The following is a 17,474-nucleotide window of genomic DNA, read 5'->3' as shown; positions in this document are numbered from 1 at the left end:
ATGAACAATTATTATAGTATATTTATAATTGAGTTTCCTATAAAACACATCTTACTGTCTACACGAACACACGCATCATACATAATATGGGAGAGATTATGTACGAGTAGTATAGAGTAATAAGAATTGAACAAAAAAAAAGTTCTCTTAGCCTAATTTTTGTTTCTGATTTTATTTGCTACGTTGTGATACACTTACTTCGGATTCATTGGTAGTGCGCTGTCATCGCCGGGACCGACATGGCTTACGAAGCACAAAATCGGATCGGCACGGATTTGCCGGTACATTTCACAGCCATGCTTATATGTGCCAACCAGTAAGCTTTTGTCGCAACAGTTAGGATTCCACCAGGAGCTTGGCGTCTGATCGGGTGTCGGTGGCGGGCGAATGGGGAGCTCGCTACACATGTAAATAGTTTTCATTAGGTTTTGAAAAGTTCTAAAGGGTTTTTTCTTCTTTTTGTTTTTTTTTTTTTTATTAATTTTGTTTTTGTATTTTTTTTTTTCTAAAAGCCAATTTTTTGTATTAATTTTTTTATTATTAAACAGAATTTACCGAATCGATTAAATTTTACATAAAATGATTTTTGTTTTGTTTGATATGTTAGGATATTTTTTTTTTTTAATTAATTTAAAAATAAATAAAAAAAGGCGCTTAATGAATATGTATAATATAAATGTATATGAAATGTATAATATTAACAGATTCGGTAAAACGAGAGAAAAATATTAGTTCTTTTTTTTCAAGTATTTCGATTCTTAAATTGTAGCATTGAAATCCCTATTCGCCTTTTGGTTAAGGTTTCTTCGAACATTCTTGGTTTTTTTATATCCACTTTTTATAATTTTTGTTTTGTTTGCTAAATGGACACATCACTGCCTAAATTATTATAACTCAAAGGGTTTTGCCAAGCACATTTTTTGTTTGTTTGTTTTTGTTATTGCATGACACGTTTGTAACATGTTATCACGTTTTTATATCTTTTTTTTTATATTTTAAGTTCCAAAGTTTTTGTTTTACTGATGGTTTTGTTATGAATGACGATGTATAATGTATGCGTTATGTTCTAATCGTTTTTTTATATTTCAAGGTCTTATATTTTATTTAAGAAGAAGATAGTTAAACTATAATTACTTGAAGACATTCAAATTTCAGAAAAGCATACAATCTAATTAAAATCTAAGTCGACACATGGGAACTACTATAGAAATAGAAATCATACGAAGGGAGTCTTAAAATGCTATCTCGAATTCGAAAAATGTTGGTTCTTCAGAAATTTGTTTGTGGTCGCGAGCCTTCCTGGGATAAAAAAAAACAAATAAGGGGTCGCTAAGTAAGACGGAGAGGAATAAGTATATTATGTACATATGTATATAAAATTTCCCCATCAAAAATCAATTAACCGACTCTACAATTTTTTAAGTCAGCGAAAAGTAAACAAAGGTTCTTTTATCAGTTTAGATTCGTGCGGTCATTGTCGTGTATGTGTAATATTATATTTTATTGGCAAAATATTATATATCAGGTATTGTTGTTTCTTTCTTATTTTCCTATTTTGATTAACAATGTTTGTACAAACTTATCCTTTCCTCTTAGACAGACAGACTACATTTTCGCTACATATTTGAATTTTATGTAAATTAATATAGAGAAGAAAGATATTTTTAGATCAAGGCAACTCTATTTTTCTATAAAGCAACTCTGTGCATACTTGTTGTTGCAATAACAGTACTCAAAATAATACTCGATGAGGGAAAACAAAAAATTAGGTTCTTATTGAAACATCATGGAATCTGTCGATATAGAAGGTAACAACCCTACTGTGAATAGAATGAAATTACTAATGTATATTAAATGAGGGGTTCAGAATATAATGGAATAAGTCCATTTGAAATTTATGCATTAAACAAGGCTGAGAAGCTCCTTTTTAGAAAATAAAGAATTTTTTAAAAGAAAAATGTTTTACAATAGCGTTATGTGCCCTGAATTTATTTTTATTAATTTACACAAGAAATAAACAAACACTGAATTTGTAAGGCCCTAAAACATCCAACTTAAGGCCCTAAAACATCCAACTTATAAAGAAGTAGACTTGACCCACTATTATTCTGAACGCTTCATAATTGAATACTTTTTAATACCAACGCATCAAGCACTGAAAACAAGCGTGAAGGTTTCTGTTTTGCAATATTAATCAGAATGATCGTAATCGAGAATCCAATCTTATAAAAATATTGTATAGCATTGTAGTATAGAGCTTCAATAGATTTGTAGTAGATAAGAGGGTTTGTCTGACTTTTAAGATGGCGACGACGTCAATAATCTTTTAATATGTACTCAACAAAAATCATCGCCGAAGTTAAATGATTTTAAGCGAACGGCGTATTCAAAGAACAAAAAAAAACTAAGATTTAAAAAAGGTTTCACCCTTTTCATGAGAAAAGTGCCGAAATTTGAGAGCAATTAAAATGTCGCCGGTTTATAAAAGAGAGAAGAGGGAGTTTTGAAACAAGAAGTTACAACCAATACACTAATGTAACCAAAACAATAATTTTTTATTTTAATTTGGAATGATTTTTGTGTTCTATTAGAAATGTCGTTCATCTTGCGTCATTTCGGTAAACAAAGCGAAGAAGTTTTTGTCAAAAACCGTGTTTCCATAAGAAATATTTAAAGTACAGAAAAGACCCTTATCATCCCAGTCCTGCTATATGGTGCAGAAGCATGGACTTTAACGAAGGCGGATGAAAGCATCCTGGATTGTTTCGAGAAAATAATTCTTCGTGCGATTTTTGGTCCCGTATGCATTAATGGTGATTTGAGATGAAGATATAACAACGAACTCTACGGGTTGTACAAGGACACTAACCTAGCCAAGAGAGTTAAAGTGCAGCGCCTAAAATGGCTAGATCACGTTGAGCGCATGGACAACAACGCTCCGGCCCGGAAAGTTTTTGACTCCAACCCAGGGCTAGAGCTCGCTGGCGAAGCTTGTTGGTTGAGGCCCAAGTCCACAGCGGATTGTAGCCGCCTTACGGCGCTGGTCACCCTAAGTAAGTAAAGAAAAACTTTTCACGAGAACGCCCAAATCAAATCTAGTAACTAAGCTATTTTGTATGTGTCATAGTTTTGAATTGTTTCAAAGCATTTATCTCACCAATGGAGCTAAAGTTAATCAACAAGATGAGTTACTCTACAGGGTTTAATCACTTTTTAATGGATAAAGATGTAGCGGGTACAACACAAATCTACCTCAGGTCCGGTATTTATTAATGGATTACTGTATGTCGAATGGGAAAGCCTCGATACAGCATTGACAGCAACAAAGTAATCGATAAACCAAAAGTGAAACGTTTCTAGTGGAGTAATTTTTTTTAACCACCAATTTTATGAACTAATAGGTATGTGGTCCGATTTTTTTTCTAACGAAATCTGGAGCAGAACCAAGATACACCTGTTTGGGGTTAGTTTCTTAGTTTTTAGATTAATTGTCTTTGAGTTGATAATTGCCTACAATCATTTTCTGAGTTTCAATTTTCATATTTTTTACATTCCAACAAATTTAAAAAAAAATAAACAGCTTTCTGGAAAGATGACGTCTTCCTTGATAGATTACTCCTCCTTCACAATCCAGTTTATGAGACAAACGATTTTGCTTTATTTTTATAAAATTAACTTCCTTAACAAAATTCTTCGATTCTAAAAAAAAATATTGCAATCAACCAGTGGTTTGAAATAAACTCCAAACATAAATACTGTTTCCTAACCAAATTTTTTGTATAACACAATCCTTTTCAAAAACATAGAAAATAGGGTAACATTTATTTTTTTTTATGAAAGAAAATAAACTCAAAACCCATAAAATCCATTGAAAAGATATTCAACGAATATAGAATATTTAAAATGCTAAACATTAGAATAAAATATTTAAAAATATCATATAGACTTGCAAAAAAAAAATAATAAATAAACATTCCGAACTAATTGAAATGAATTTCCTATTTTGTTTTTTTTTTTTGTTTCTTTTTTTAATACAAATTTTGAAGAAAAAAAAGTGTTGCATGCTTAACTTTGGAACGAACAATTTGTGTTCATTTTTTTATAAAGAAAACTTCCCTAATCTTAAGCCAATAATAACAAAAGTGTCGTGTAAAAAACCTTTACACATATTATTTTTTTTTTTCATATAATTCTTATAAAAAAAACTCCATTTAATAAATAGAAGAAGAAACCCACAGAACATCGATAGTAAAAATAAAATACATTTTTTAAAGTAATTTTGAAAAAAAACTTATTCACCAAAATGTATGTATACCAACATTACTACATTTCAACTTGTTCTCTCTTTTTTTTTTCATAACAAACAAAGCATTGTGTCGAAAGCTTTTTTTTTCAATATATTAAACATTTAGAGCTTTAAAAAATTGGCCTTGAAGAAATAGAATTAACTCAAAGAAAAAAAAAAAGACAATGAGAATGAGATGTCATAGATGTTTTTCTTTTTTTAATAAAATACTAAGAGAAACTTAAAAAAAAGATTTACCTTGCTGGAACGCCATCACTGATTTGTTGCACCAAGTCTCCAATGACTTCGTGCTGGATGTAGTATAGCATTCTCACGCGTAACAAAACTCTGGAAAAAAACAACAGAAATTAGTATGCGTTGAAGAATTTTGAAATTCGTTTAAGTTCCGATTCCACACGACTCACTTATTCGCGTGCCGACCCAAATGCTTCTTATATGGACCCTCTAGATAGACCTCGGCATCGAATTTCTCTTGTTTGCTCCAGTGATTTGGGTCAAGCAGATTTTGGCCACAACCTTTTTCGCCATGTTCCGGCTTGGATGGTCCGGCACAAGGTGGTTCCTTTGTATTCTTTCCACCGTTTCGACCTAAGAGAATTAAAAAAATATTTTGGAAAACAAAATTCCAAGATTAGAACAAAAACTGAACAAGAACATATTTTCGAGGAAGCATCATAAGGCATTGGTTAGAGCGAAGCATTAGTTAGTTTTTTTTGTAAAATACTAATATTTACATACTTAGGTGTTTTTTGTATAATTTTATTTTACAACTAAATAGAGGAAGGGAATAATTATAGAAGCACTTTTAAATGTACATATTTCGACATATAATTGTGGTGATAATTAAGATACACTAATTATTGCATCGATTGCGAGAGTGTTTTAGAAATACAATCCTTGTTATTGTTTGTGCTGCGCGTTGCATATATTGGATGAAAGTAAGTTACTGAAATTGCACTCTTTCGATATTTTGCTACTGCTGCCACAGCTCGACTATAGTGTTTGTGATTGTTTGGGGTGTTATTTTTTTTTTTCAACATTTCACACACAACATTGCGGGGCGTGTAGATCTAAAACACTGCAGCCGATGTGTTTTTTGTTGTTGTCTCTCAAAAATGCAGGTAAAAATACCATTCGTTTTTTACCATACCTTTTGCATTCCTACCTCGTGGCACCAAATTGTGTAAGCCACTATGGTCCCTGCTGATCTTCTGGATTTCACCATCTTCTGTTGGTGTTATAAGATCCCATATGAAATTTTTGATCTTCTCATCACCTTTGTATACTTGTAAGCAATAGAGTAGCTGAAAATAAGTTTAAAAAAAGTTAGAATACAGCTGATACATTTTATTTTTTTAGGCAAGAAAGTTTTATTTATTTTCTAAATCAGTGAGTGAGAAGATTTATACTCAGCGAAAACCTAAAGTTTCCTCAATATTAGCATGGTAATCATCATTTATGAAAGAAATTATAAATAAAAAAAACTAATTAAATTTGTAACTTACGATAACACGAGCACATTCTTCTACATCACTTTCTCGCCATCCTCGTTTGAACTGACCAAGTTCATTGATTTCTGTCCAACGTCCCCATCTAAAAGAAATACAAAAAATTGATGGATTTAAAAAGATGATTCAAAAGAATTTAAAAATTATAAAAGTATTTTATTATTTCCATTCAGTGGGTGAGAAGATTTTTACTCAACGAAAACCTTGAGTTTTCTCAATATTAGCATGGTAATCATCATGATGGAAAAATATTGTTTTAATTAGATCCAATAAATAATCGGAAACTTAGAGAAATGAAAAATTCTATCATATTGGTAAAATAATATACTAAGGATAACAGTTACAATAGAGGGAATACGGTATTAGAGAAGTAGTCAAGACTTAGTATATGGAAAAAACATATTTCCGAATTTTAGACGAAAAGTCAACTTGAGCAATGGCAGTTAAATTACAATAGATTTTAAAAGGGTAAAAATAACGATACTCAAACTAAGCTCTACTGCTGGTGCTAATGGTCTACTATTCTAACTTTTGAAAGAAGCGAAGAATTAATTTCTGACATTTTGATATTCTTTTCTATAACTTTAAAGGCATATATTGTAGTTTCTTTTACATTGGAAGGTTCTAGTTAAGAATTTGTGAATTCAAAATCATAAATTTCTGTCCACTTTCCTACTTTTACCATGCTGAAGATTATTCAGAAGCATATTTATTAATATTTCCTATCCATTTTCACAGGACAATGCCATTTACTTTTTTTTTAAAGATCCTAGGTCAGCTGTTTCGTTGAAAAAAAAATTCTTTCTATTTGATCAACTCTCCAAAGACGTATTAAAAACCGCAAAATTTTTAAGTTAATTAAAAAACTTGAACTCCCTGAACAATCACTCAATTAATTTTCACAACTTTGAAGTCTCAAAACAAGATTATGTTTAGTTTATTGAATAGTTCTCATGGATCCCCACGAATTGACAAAGATGTCTATGAATTACTCTTCACCGTTTATAATCAACGTGATACCGAAGGTCTCAAAGATTGCTTGGAAAAAAGCGATGCTCTTGATGTATTTCGAATGGTTCAAGAAGTCAATAGAGAATTAACTTCGGTCAAACTTGAAAATGTCATTTTAATTGATTTTCTACAAAAGAACGATCCAAGACTTTTGGTCGGTTTAGATCATGTACGTAAACATAGTATAGAAATCCGACATTCAACAATGGAGAGGAGAAAATCTTATGTGGATAGTGGTGGTGGAAGTTCACCAATTTTGGGACGAAGTGAATCAAGAACAACAAGTATAGGTGGCTCTACAATGGGTTCTATGCGCAGGACTGCAACAGATTATACAATTAATTATCGAGCAAAGGTAGAAATTGCAGAAAAACTAGCTGCTGAAATACAAAGACATTGTGAAGTTTTAGAGGCTAAAGGTACTCAAGATATTAAAATTCTAAAAGGTCAGATTGAGGAGGTACAATATCGATGTGCTGACACTGAAGAAACTATCAAAAACTTTAAGGTACAGTTTTTACAAAACGATGTGCTGGAAAATGCAACTGAAAAACAGAAAGAAGCACAACTTCGAAAATTCATAAATAATTGGCTTAAAAATGGAAGAGCTTTATTAGGAACAATGCGACTGAAAATCACTTCGATACAAGAGAAATGTCATCAACAGCGAACAGCACTTATAAGCAAAGCTGATCTCAGTGGGATGTTAGGTCCAGTTGACTTTGAACAGCTCCAAATAAAAAGAGACGACCAAACACGTTCCCTCGATGAAAAAAACATCAGTTTGGCAGGATTAAAGGAAGTCACTGGCAAAGCATCGCTATCCTTAGCCAAAGAGAAGAAGAATCTTCTAGCTATCGAACAGAAATCTAAGGCTTTACAAGAGAAAACCGCCGATGTTGTAAAGGGAATATCAAAATTAGAACAAGAATCTAGAATTGTAGAGAAGGAATTGGAATCGATAAAAGAGTCTTTGAAAACCATTAAAATCCAAGTAGAAGAATTTGAAGCTCCTAGCATAACTGACTACATTCTAAAGAAACAAGAATTAATTGCTTTGGAAAAGGAAGAGAAGCTTTTGCAGAGGAAAAGCTACATACAAAATATTAAATTGCAAAATATGAATATGAAATTGAGATCTCGAAATTTAATTCAATAAAACTTTCAACTTACCCATAAGATAAAAGTCCCTTTTCAACTTTAAAGCATTCAGATTTTGCCCAATTTCCATATTGAATTTCTTCCAAACCCATTGCGGCTAATGTATCACGATCTCTTGGTATGTAATCTTCATTACCATTGCCACGGCTTCTTCGAGCAAGTTTTTCTTTTCTTCTTCTGCTTCGAAGTCCTAGAAAATAGAAACAAAAAGGAAAACAGAAATCATTAAAACCCGTTGTTCTATTGAACATTTTTCATTCCCAACCCTCACCAATGCTATCTTCATCACTATTTTCCGCAGATGAATCCTCGGACATTTCCATTACATCTTCATGTCCATAACGTTTGATTTGTGTCCTTCTTCTAGGTTCCGATAAAACTAAATTTTCTTCTTCATCTCGTTCACATGCATCAGGATCAATATCTGCTTTCTTTGCCCATTTTGTCCAAAAATCTGGATCATCAACTTTGATGTCAGATCGATTGCCTGAAGCGGCAAATGAAGCCTTTGAAAAGGTCGATCCCTTTTCCGACTCCATTGTAATAACTTGTGTTCGCCGTTGCAAAATCGAATCGATATCTTCTTCACAGAACTTATCGCCCGCATCATCGTCCATGACAGCTCCATAGGCTCCCTTTTTGAGCAAATCTTCAATTTCTTTCTTTGATAGCTGTCTATTACTGCTATCTTTGCCCTGTGTTGTATTCATTGATTGTAGAATAGCCTTATCCAGACCCAATTTCAATGAAGCTTTATCAAACATCTCCCTTTCGTAAGTGTTACGACAAAGAAGACGATAAATCTTGACCATCTTTTGTTGACCAATACGATGGCAACGAGCTTGAGCTTGCAAATCATTCTGTGGATTCCAATCACTGTCATAAATAATGACAGTATCTGCAGCTGTTAAATTAATACCCAATCCACCAGCTTTGGTACACAACAAGAATACAAAACGATCCGAATCAGGTTTTGAATATCGATCGATTGCAGCTTGACGAAGATTTCCTCGAATTCTTCCATCAATACGCTCAAATGAATACTTCTTGTAGAGCAGGTAATCTTCTAAAATATCCAAACACCTAACCATCTGACTGAAAATCAACACTCTGTGTCCGTTGGCTTTCAGTTTTGGCAAAAGTTTGTCTATCAACACCATTTTACCAGCAGAATTGATAAGATTTTTATAATATGCTTCATAATCTTCACCATGTTGCAGACGATAGTCATATTGGATTTGTTCCTCTGCACCATTCAAGAGATATGGATGAATACAGCATTTTCTGAGTTCCATCATGGTATTCATGAGATTTGGAATATTTGCCGATGTGGTTCCTTTCTTTAAGAAAGAGAAATTCTGTTCCAAAATACCACGATAGTATTTCTTTTGAATGTTTGTCAATTCAACTTCGATAATTGTTTCCTCTTTAGGAGCTAAAGACTTTTCTACATCATCCTTCAACCGACGCAACATCATTGGTTTGAGGAGTGCTTGAAGTTTCTGGACTTCTTCTTCGGTTCTCAAACTACCGAAATCAGTCATAAATGTCTCGGCAGATGAGAACTGTGCTGGTTCCAAGAAATTCAACAGCGAAAACAATTCACTGATGTTGTTTTGCAAAGGAGTTCCTGATAACAGAACTCTATGTTCCAAATTGAGTTGTCGCAATCCTTCTAGAAGTTTGCAGTTTCTATTCTTCAGACGATGTGCCTCATCGATAACACATAATCTCCAATTGAAATTTTTTAAATCCATGTAATCTGTGACAATCATTTCGAAAGTTGTAATTAAGACATTGAATTTAACCAATTCTTTATTGACTTTTCCAGAATCTTGCTTAAAGAAGAACTCATAGTCCTGAATCATTTGTTTACTTGTCACTGAACCGTGATAAACTACAACATTCATATCAGTCCAGCCTTCGAATTCACGTTGCCAATTGGGAATAGTGGACAGGGGAGCAATTACAAGGAAAGGTCCCCTAATGCCATATTCCCACACCGAATGAACAAAAGTCAAACTTTGAATAGTCTTACCCAGACCCATTTCATCAGCCAAGATACAATTGTGAGAATTGTACCATGAAAACTTCAACCAGTTTAAACCTTCCAACTGATATGGACGCAAAGTATTTCCATTTTTATAAACTGGAGTCTTTTCAAGCTTCTTCCAGAGTTCCGGTGATGGACGTTTCTTTGATTTCCATTCGGAACGTGGTGGAATTTTGGTAAATACCAAAAATTGTTCAATTTTTTCTTCATCTACATCTTCTTCCAACTCCCATGTGCAGTCTTCATAGGGAAGTGACTTCCACTTGACCAAATAATGTTTGGTAATTTCACCGGTGGCGGTGTCAGTATGTTCGGACATGTCCAACACCCGATCAACTTCAACAAAGTCGGGATTAAAAGGTTCTTCTTCGATATTTTCAAAGATATTCATCTGTTGAGCTTGTTTCTGTTGGAAACGACGAACTTTAGCGGAGATTCTGCGATCACCTTTAAAGAGTTCCTCTTCAGTTCGCCACTCACAATGGAGATAAGAGAAATTACGGTACTTAACAAAGTACTCTTCAACTTCGATGAATACCGGTTCTGGTTTCGGTGTGTCCGTATCTTCGCCTTCTTTTTTCTCTTCTTTTGTATCTTCTTCTGTGGACTCTGTCGATACAGCAGGAGCCGCAGTTTCATCTTCATTTTTATCTTCTTTCTTCAGTTCTTCTTCTTCTTCTTTAATCTCAGCTGATGGCTCTTCTTCAACTGCGTCAGTTTTTTCGGTTGTTGTTGGCTTCTCTGTTTCTGATAAAGCTTCTTCTTCAACTTTAACAGGTTTTTCTTCTTCGGTTACAGTTTCATTTTCTTCCTCATCGACTTCCATCTTTTCTTCTTTAGGAACCTTTGTCACTTCATCTTCTGTCTCCTCCACCTTTTCTGCTTCTATTTCAGTATCTTCTTTCTTTTCTTCATCAGACTTCTCTGAACTTTCAAGTTCAGTAGCTTTGTCTTTATCTTCATCGCCTTCTTCAGTCTTCTTGGGAGTTTCTTCATCATTTTCGGTTTCAAGTTTGACCTCTGTAGTAACCTCTGATTCTGTCTTGGTTTCTTTTTCTTCTTCAGCAGCACTCTCTTCTTTCTTCACATCTGTTTCTTCGTCTGTTGTCTTCTTTTCTGCACCACCATCTTCGGTAGTCTCCTCTTTTACTTCAGGTTTTGGCTCTTCTTCAGCTACTTTAACGGGTTGTGGTGGCTCTGGTGGACGAAGTTCTCTCTTGCCCATCCTAACAGCTAGAACATACTGAACAACCATGCTATCTTCGTCACCTGTATTAACATATACATAGTTGGGTTTAGATGATTCAGGTATTTTCTCTTCTTTCGCAGCTGGAACTGGCTGCTCTTCTGGAATTTCTGGATTTACTGAAGAGTTCTCTGGCAACACCTCTGTGCCAGTGTTACTTTCCGCCTTCTCAGCATCACTATTTACACCTGACGAAGCAGCAGCCGAGGCACTAGCGGAAACCGAAGCTGGAGTTGAGGCTGCAGAGCCTGCACTCTTTTTCTTCTCCTTTGCCGGGGAAGAGCTAATTATTGCGCTACCCTCATCATCGGAGAAACGTAACATTACATCGTCAATGTACTTCTTGCGAGATGTATTCCTAGCCGATCGCCTCTTCAAACTATCCAGTTCGGCGTCTGGTGGTGGTGAGGGTGGTGGAGTTGTTGCCATATCATCGTTTTCACCATCGGATTCTGGAACAATCCTTCCCCGATTCTTTCTCTTCTTACTTGATAGAGATCTATTACCACCTCCTAACGATGGCTTCCTCCTGCTACTACTTCCTCCACCTGAAGATTTTTTCTTTTTCTTCGAACTAGGAGTAGCTGAATCAACTACCGAATCATCATCTCCATTTTTGACTTCTTCGTCAACATTCATTTCTTCACCGCACGTTGATTTGGGAATTTTACTAACTGGAATATCATCGTAATCTGGAGTTTCACCATCCATTGGTGCTGGTTCATCTGAAGTCGTTGTTGGTGGTTCAGGAATTGCACCATCTTCATCATCTTGAGACTTTGTAGCCTCATCACCGCTTTCAGTCTTTTTGCTATTCGTATTCTCCAGCAATAGGAGATCTTCACCCTCTTTGCCGGCACCTTTTTTGCCTTTCTTGGCTTTGCCACCACCACCCTCCTTTTTCTTTTTCTCTTTGGGCGTTGTGGTTTTCTCTTTTGGTGACTTATTTGGATCTTTTGGAATGCGTGGTTTACGCGGTTTCTTTTTCTTTCCACCTGCCACATCAGTCGATGTGTCCAATTCGTTGGATGAATGATCCTGCGATATGTCACAGCTCTCGTTGAAATCCATCATGGACACTACGGATGTGTCACCAGCTCCTTGAGTTACACAGTCTTCGGAGACTGGCAGGTTAGTTGGCAGAATACTTGTGTCTGGAGGCATTTCTCCAGCAGCCAATGCTTGACCTTTGTCACCCTTTTTGGCGCGTGGTTTTCTCGGCTTGGAAGCACCTTTGTTACGACCTCTGCCGGTGGTGCTTGACACCTGAGGACTCTCAACCATTTGAGTATTTGTATAGATCGAGTTCTGGAACATACATTGTGGGCCACCATTACACTGATCTGTCGTTTCGTGAGCCTGTAACATGTTGTGACGTTCTTGCAGGCGAATGATCTTCTCTTGTATGTCTGGGGTAGGTGGCGTACAATAGAGCTCTTGCAGTTGTTGTTGCAATGCGGCCCTTTCCTGATGATGAAGCATCGGTCCAGGCATGTATGGATATGGACCTGGATAACCACCAGTTGGATGTATAGGTGCCATTTGTGTTGGATCATATTGGGGTGGCATTGGTGTCATGCCTGGGGCTCCAGCTGGTCCCAACAAATGCGGTGGTAATGGTTGCATCGTAGGAATTATCGGCTGTTGCAATGGTTGCTGTGGTGGCATTTGTTCTGGAACAAGTGGCAACAATGTTGGTTGAACTTCAGTTTCTGCCATAAGTGCTGCTGTTGGTGGTGGTTGTTGTAGTTGCTGTTGTGGTGGTGGTGTTGGTTGCTGTTGTATTTGTGGTGGTGGTTGTTGTTGTTCTGGTAAAGGTTGTGGAATTGTTTGTATTGGTAATGGAACATGTTCTGCAATCGGTTCCACTGGCATTATTGGTACTTCCACGGGAGGAACTTCTTGCAGCTGAGGCTGAGGAGGAAGCTCTTGCGGCGGAGGCACCTGCTGTGGAGATGGTGGATTGGTAATTTCAGGAACTGACACGAGTTCCTGAAGATCATTTCCATGTTCACTTGCATCCATTGAGTTTTCAGCAGATGTTATCATCTGTTGTTGTGGTTCTTCCTCTTCGCGCACTGTCTCTGGCATAGAGTCTTGATTTAGTACGGCTGCCTCTGGCACTGGCACTGGCAGTAGCTGGGGTTTTGGCTCTAATATTGACAACTGTGGTTGTGGCTCATAGTCCATAGGTGTTGTCGCCGTTGGTGGCATTGAATTCGAGTCGAACATTTGAATGTTGCTTGGGGTAGTGGCCGCAGGTGGCGGAGCAATATCACTACCAATCACCTCTGGTGGTGTGCTACAGTTCTGGTTGTTACTGATGATAGAATTCTGTGAGTTACTATCATGAATCGATGTTGGTTGGTTATTTACAATGCTGTTGCTTGTGCTGTTGCTGTTATTACTATTGTTGCTATTTGTATCGTTGTTAACCACCAGGTGCGATGTTACTGAATCATTGGAGTTGGTCTCGTTGAGAGCTGAGACTGGTGGTGGTGGTGCTTGTTGGTGATGCTGTTGTTGTGGCAACACTGGAACTGCAGATGGAATTGAATCGACACTTCCGAAGGTGTCCATGATTGAGTGGGTGTGTTGTTGTGGTTGCTGTTGCAAGAGTGTTGGTTGCTGTTGTTGTGGTTGTTGTTGCTGTAGCGGTTGAATGGAGTGTTGTGGAGAATCATGAACAGGAGTATTTCGCGCCGATTGTTGTTGGGTAATTATTGGTGGTAATGGTTCCACTGGCGGTGGTTCATTTGGCGGCATATGAAGACTTTGTTGTAATGAGTGTTGTTGAGTATGTTGGGGCTGATGTGAAAGTAAATGTTGCTGCGGTGGAGAATGTTGCTGCGGCATCAGATGTGATGATGGTTGTAAAGGAGTTAGTATTGGTGGTGGTGGTTGTTGCTGCTGCTGTTGTTGTGGTTGTTGTTGAGATGGAGGTGGAACTGGCTGTGAAACAGGTACAGACTGATGACCGACGATATCATTTATGGAATGCTGTAGCTGATCACTTAATTGTTGTTGCTGTTGTTGTTGTTGCTGCTGTTGTTGTTGTTGCTGCTGTTGTTGTTGTTGCTGTTGTTGTTGCTGCTGTTGTTGTTGTTGTTGTTGCTGTTGTTGTTGCTGCTGTTGCTGTTGTTGTTGCTGCTGCTGTTGTTGTTGTTGTTGTTGCTGCTGTTGTTGTTGCTGTTGATGTTGCTGATGCTGTTGGAGTTGTTGTTGCTGCTGTTGATGTTGAGATGGTTGTGTAGGCTGTGGACCTGGATGCCCCACATGCACTGGCATCTGTTGAGATGTTGGCGGCGGTGGTTGTTGCTGCTGGGGAACCACACTTTGTGGCTGAAGACTCATTGCCTGTGATTGTGCGTACAGATTCATCTGTTGCTGCTGTTGTTGCTGGTGCAGAGTCGATTGCATGCTAAGGTGTGGCGGCCACTGTTGATGTTGAGGAGAAACCGGCATTCGGGGACCCATTGGTGACATTGGAGTATGTCCAGTTTGCCTGTATGGTGGGTAATCTAGAGGACTACCTCCTAAGCTCTGTGGTGGCATGACCATTTGTTCAAGAGCTTGCAATGTATTCACAGGCGGACCAGAACTTTTCGAAGATGGTGGTTGGGTCTGAATGCTCGGTGGCTGAATTGGCTGAGGTTGGGGACCTCCTCTTGGACTCGTAATGCCAACAATACCCGATATTGAGTGATGTGGTGATTGAGTTGGATTGGGCGAGTTCACTTGTTGCTGTTGTTGCGGCTGCTGTTGTTGTTGTGGTGGCTTCGCCGGTGACATTACAGGCCTCGGTGACATCTGGGGATGAGGCGACATTTGTGGAGGTCTGGGTGACATTTGAGGCGATAATTGCGGGAAAGGCGCACGATACTGGGGACTGCTACTCAATTGAGGCGTCGATTGATGTTTCGCCGTCGTCATGTACGGGGGTTGTTGGCTTTGCTGCTGCTGAGTTTGTTGCAAGTGACCATACGTTGACACCATCGAATGTGGCAGACCTCCAGCTCCACCTACGGGGGCACTATTATGCAGTAAGCCAACGTGACTGGGCTGTCCTTGGCTAAGCAAGTGCTGAGCTGCGGCCGCTGCTGCAGCTGCATGCTGTTGTTGCTGGGAAGGAGCGCTCAAGCCTGGTGGCAGTGATGACTGACTTGTTGTGGGATGCGTTGGCTGTTGCGCCTGTTGTTGTTGTTGTTGCTGTTGTTGTTGTTGTTGCTGCTGGGAGGGATGTGATACCACTTGGCTAGGATGTAAGCCAGGTGGAGGTTGCGCCTGAGAGGCACTTAAATGATTTTGGCTATGATGCGTTTGTTGTGGCTGCTGTTGACCGGTCAGCTGCGATGTTTGCTGCTGCTGCTGTTGTTGTTGTTGTTGCTGCTGACTGCTCAAATGATGGCCACTTGGTGCTGAACTGGGCACATGCTGTCCATAACTACTTTGATCCAACGAGTGAGCCCCATAGCTCAGTGCGCTATGCTGCGTGGGTCTACCTGGCTGGTGTTGCATGCTCGTCGGTGTTCCATATGGACTATAGGGCTGAGGTGCAGGTGCACCTGTTTGAGCCTGTGGCCCACCGGGGTACATTGGATGGCTGCTGGTTTGCGGGTAATGTTGTGGTATTCTTTGTTGCTGTTGTTGTTGTTGCTGCTGCTGCTGCTGTTGCTGTTGTTGCTGTGGTGTCGGTTGTTGTTGACTCAAAGCCACATACCCAGGTTGTTGCATTATTCCGCTCATTAGACTTTGCTGCGTCGAATAGCTGAGCTTTTGCTGATCTTGCTGGGTGTATGCGCTGAGGTGTTGACGGTAGCTAAAAGTAAATATTGTTGTTAAAACATTCTGATGAGTAAATTAAGATATCAATTTACCTTGGTTGCGTAGGTGTCTGCCTTTGTGGCGGTGGTGCCGCTTGTGGATGACCATACGCACTAAGTGCTGGGCCTGGATATGCTCCAGCTTGGCCAGCTGTTGGTCCAGCACCCCAGCCACCTAAGTCACCCAATCCCATTGCACTGTGTTGATCAGCAGCACTGAGGGCGTACAAATTTTCCGCCGATGGCTGGTACGATGGATATTGTGGTTGTTGTTGTAGCGGATGCGGTGCTCTATGTCTTGGGGGGTATCCTCCGGGAGGACCCATGGCTCGGGGTGTGGCTGCGGCTGCTGCTGCCGCTGCCGGGTCATACCGATAGTAAGGGTCTCTAAAATTGTATGCAAAAAAAAAGTAATTTATTATAAAACGTTATCAAATAACGTTATCAAATAACGTTATTAAATAACGTTATCAAATAAAGTTATCCAATAACGTTATCCAAAAAGGCAGGATTATCAATTAAAGTAAATTTGTTAGAAAGCCCTCACCCTTGATGATTTCCGTGAAACATATTTTGTGCATTTCCATCCATCAGTTTTCGAACTCAGAAAATAGATGAAAAAGTTCCTGCTTATTTTCTCTCAATCTCTTTTGCTCGGTTCCACTGTTAAGTGTTGTTGTTTTGTTTTTGTCGTTTTTTTTTTTTTGAAAATAAACAAATTTTCAGTTCAACGACTTTCTGACTCACACACACATTTATAACAGTTATTGTTGTTATTTATCTTTTTTAAAACGCGACAAATAATGTTTATGTTTATATTTTTTTAAATAAAAAAAAAATGATTGACGACAAAAACTAATTTACAGACAATGCGAATAAGTATTTAAGCTGTGTTGTTGCTGGATTGAATGTTTTGGATTTTTTTAAGGAAAATTAAATTTTCCCAAAAGAAAATTAAAACAAAATAATATTTTTATTAAAATTAGTTGTTAAGTATTTTAATTATTTGATTGCGCTTAAAACACTTGTTGCTTATTTTTTTTATTTATAATTTGTATTTCCCGGTTTTTTATTTATTTCGCTTTAAACTTTTTAATTTTTCTATTGTTTTAGTTTCAATCTAATGTTCTTTTAGTCATTCGATTTTTTGTTTCAATGTTGGACTTCGACATTTTTGATGTTATTCTGTTAGCTGTAAGAGAGAATAGAAAAATTAAGTAAATTATGTGAAGAGATTGATAAAAAAGAAATTGTAGATTGTTTCTAATTGCATATTAAATTGCATAAAAAAAGTGTAACGTCTGGTAAAAAAGAGTGGCACATGGAAAAATATGTTATCTGGAAAGAGAAAGAAAAATAAACTGTT

At 37.5% G+C, this 17,474-nt stretch overlaps 2 protein-coding genes across 15 annotated transcripts in view; one reads left to right on the top strand and one right to left on the bottom strand.

Moving 5' to 3' along the window:
- The window catches only part of LOC129914343 (chromodomain-helicase-DNA-binding protein 7), a 65,881-nt gene that overhangs the window by 16,315 nt on the left and 32,092 nt on the right, over positions 1 to 17,474 (bottom strand). For 10 of the 14 annotated variants that reach the window (XM_055993545.1, XM_055993586.1, XM_055993568.1 and 7 more), the window contains exons 2-10: positions 16,656 to 17,300; positions 16,163 to 16,495; positions 8,258 to 16,104; positions 7,999 to 8,176; positions 5,812 to 5,899; positions 5,457 to 5,610; positions 4,711 to 4,894; positions 4,544 to 4,633; positions 199 to 399 (exon numbers count right to left, since the gene is read on the bottom strand). In XM_055993545.1, the coding sequence (XP_055849520.1) occupies positions 199 to 399; positions 4,544 to 4,633; positions 4,711 to 4,894; positions 5,457 to 5,610; positions 5,812 to 5,899; positions 7,999 to 8,176; positions 8,258 to 16,104; positions 16,163 to 16,495; positions 16,656 to 16,699 (9,119 nt within the window). In that variant the 5' untranslated portion in view covers positions 16,700 to 17,300. The remainder of the gene's footprint in view (positions 1 to 198; positions 400 to 4,543; positions 4,634 to 4,710; positions 4,895 to 5,456; positions 5,611 to 5,811; positions 5,900 to 7,998; positions 8,177 to 8,257; positions 16,105 to 16,162; positions 16,496 to 16,655; positions 17,301 to 17,474) is intronic. The other 4 variants (XM_055993594.1, XM_055993598.1, XM_055993643.1 and 1 more) reach the window with 2 other exon arrangements.
- Positions 6,712 to 8,010, top strand: LOC129914488 (uncharacterized). Its single transcript, XM_055993772.1, has one exon. It carries the CDS (start codon positions 6,743 to 6,745, stop codon positions 7,982 to 7,984), a length of 1,242 nt encoding a protein of 413 aa, XP_055849747.1. The 5' UTR covers positions 6,712 to 6,742; the 3' UTR covers positions 7,985 to 8,010.

This window comes from Episyrphus balteatus, chromosome 1 (genome assembly GCF_945859705.1).
Source record: "Episyrphus balteatus chromosome 1, idEpiBalt1.1, whole genome shotgun sequence".
Classification (NCBI taxonomy): Eukaryota; Metazoa; Arthropoda; class Insecta; order Diptera; family Syrphidae; genus Episyrphus; species Episyrphus balteatus.
This window is presented reverse-complemented; position numbering and strand designations above follow the sequence as displayed.

Coding starts and splice junctions, on each gene's coding strand:
- LOC129914488 (XM_055993772.1), top strand. CDS start 6,743: ATGTTTAGTTTATTGAATAGTTCTCATGGATCCCCACGAATTGACAAA.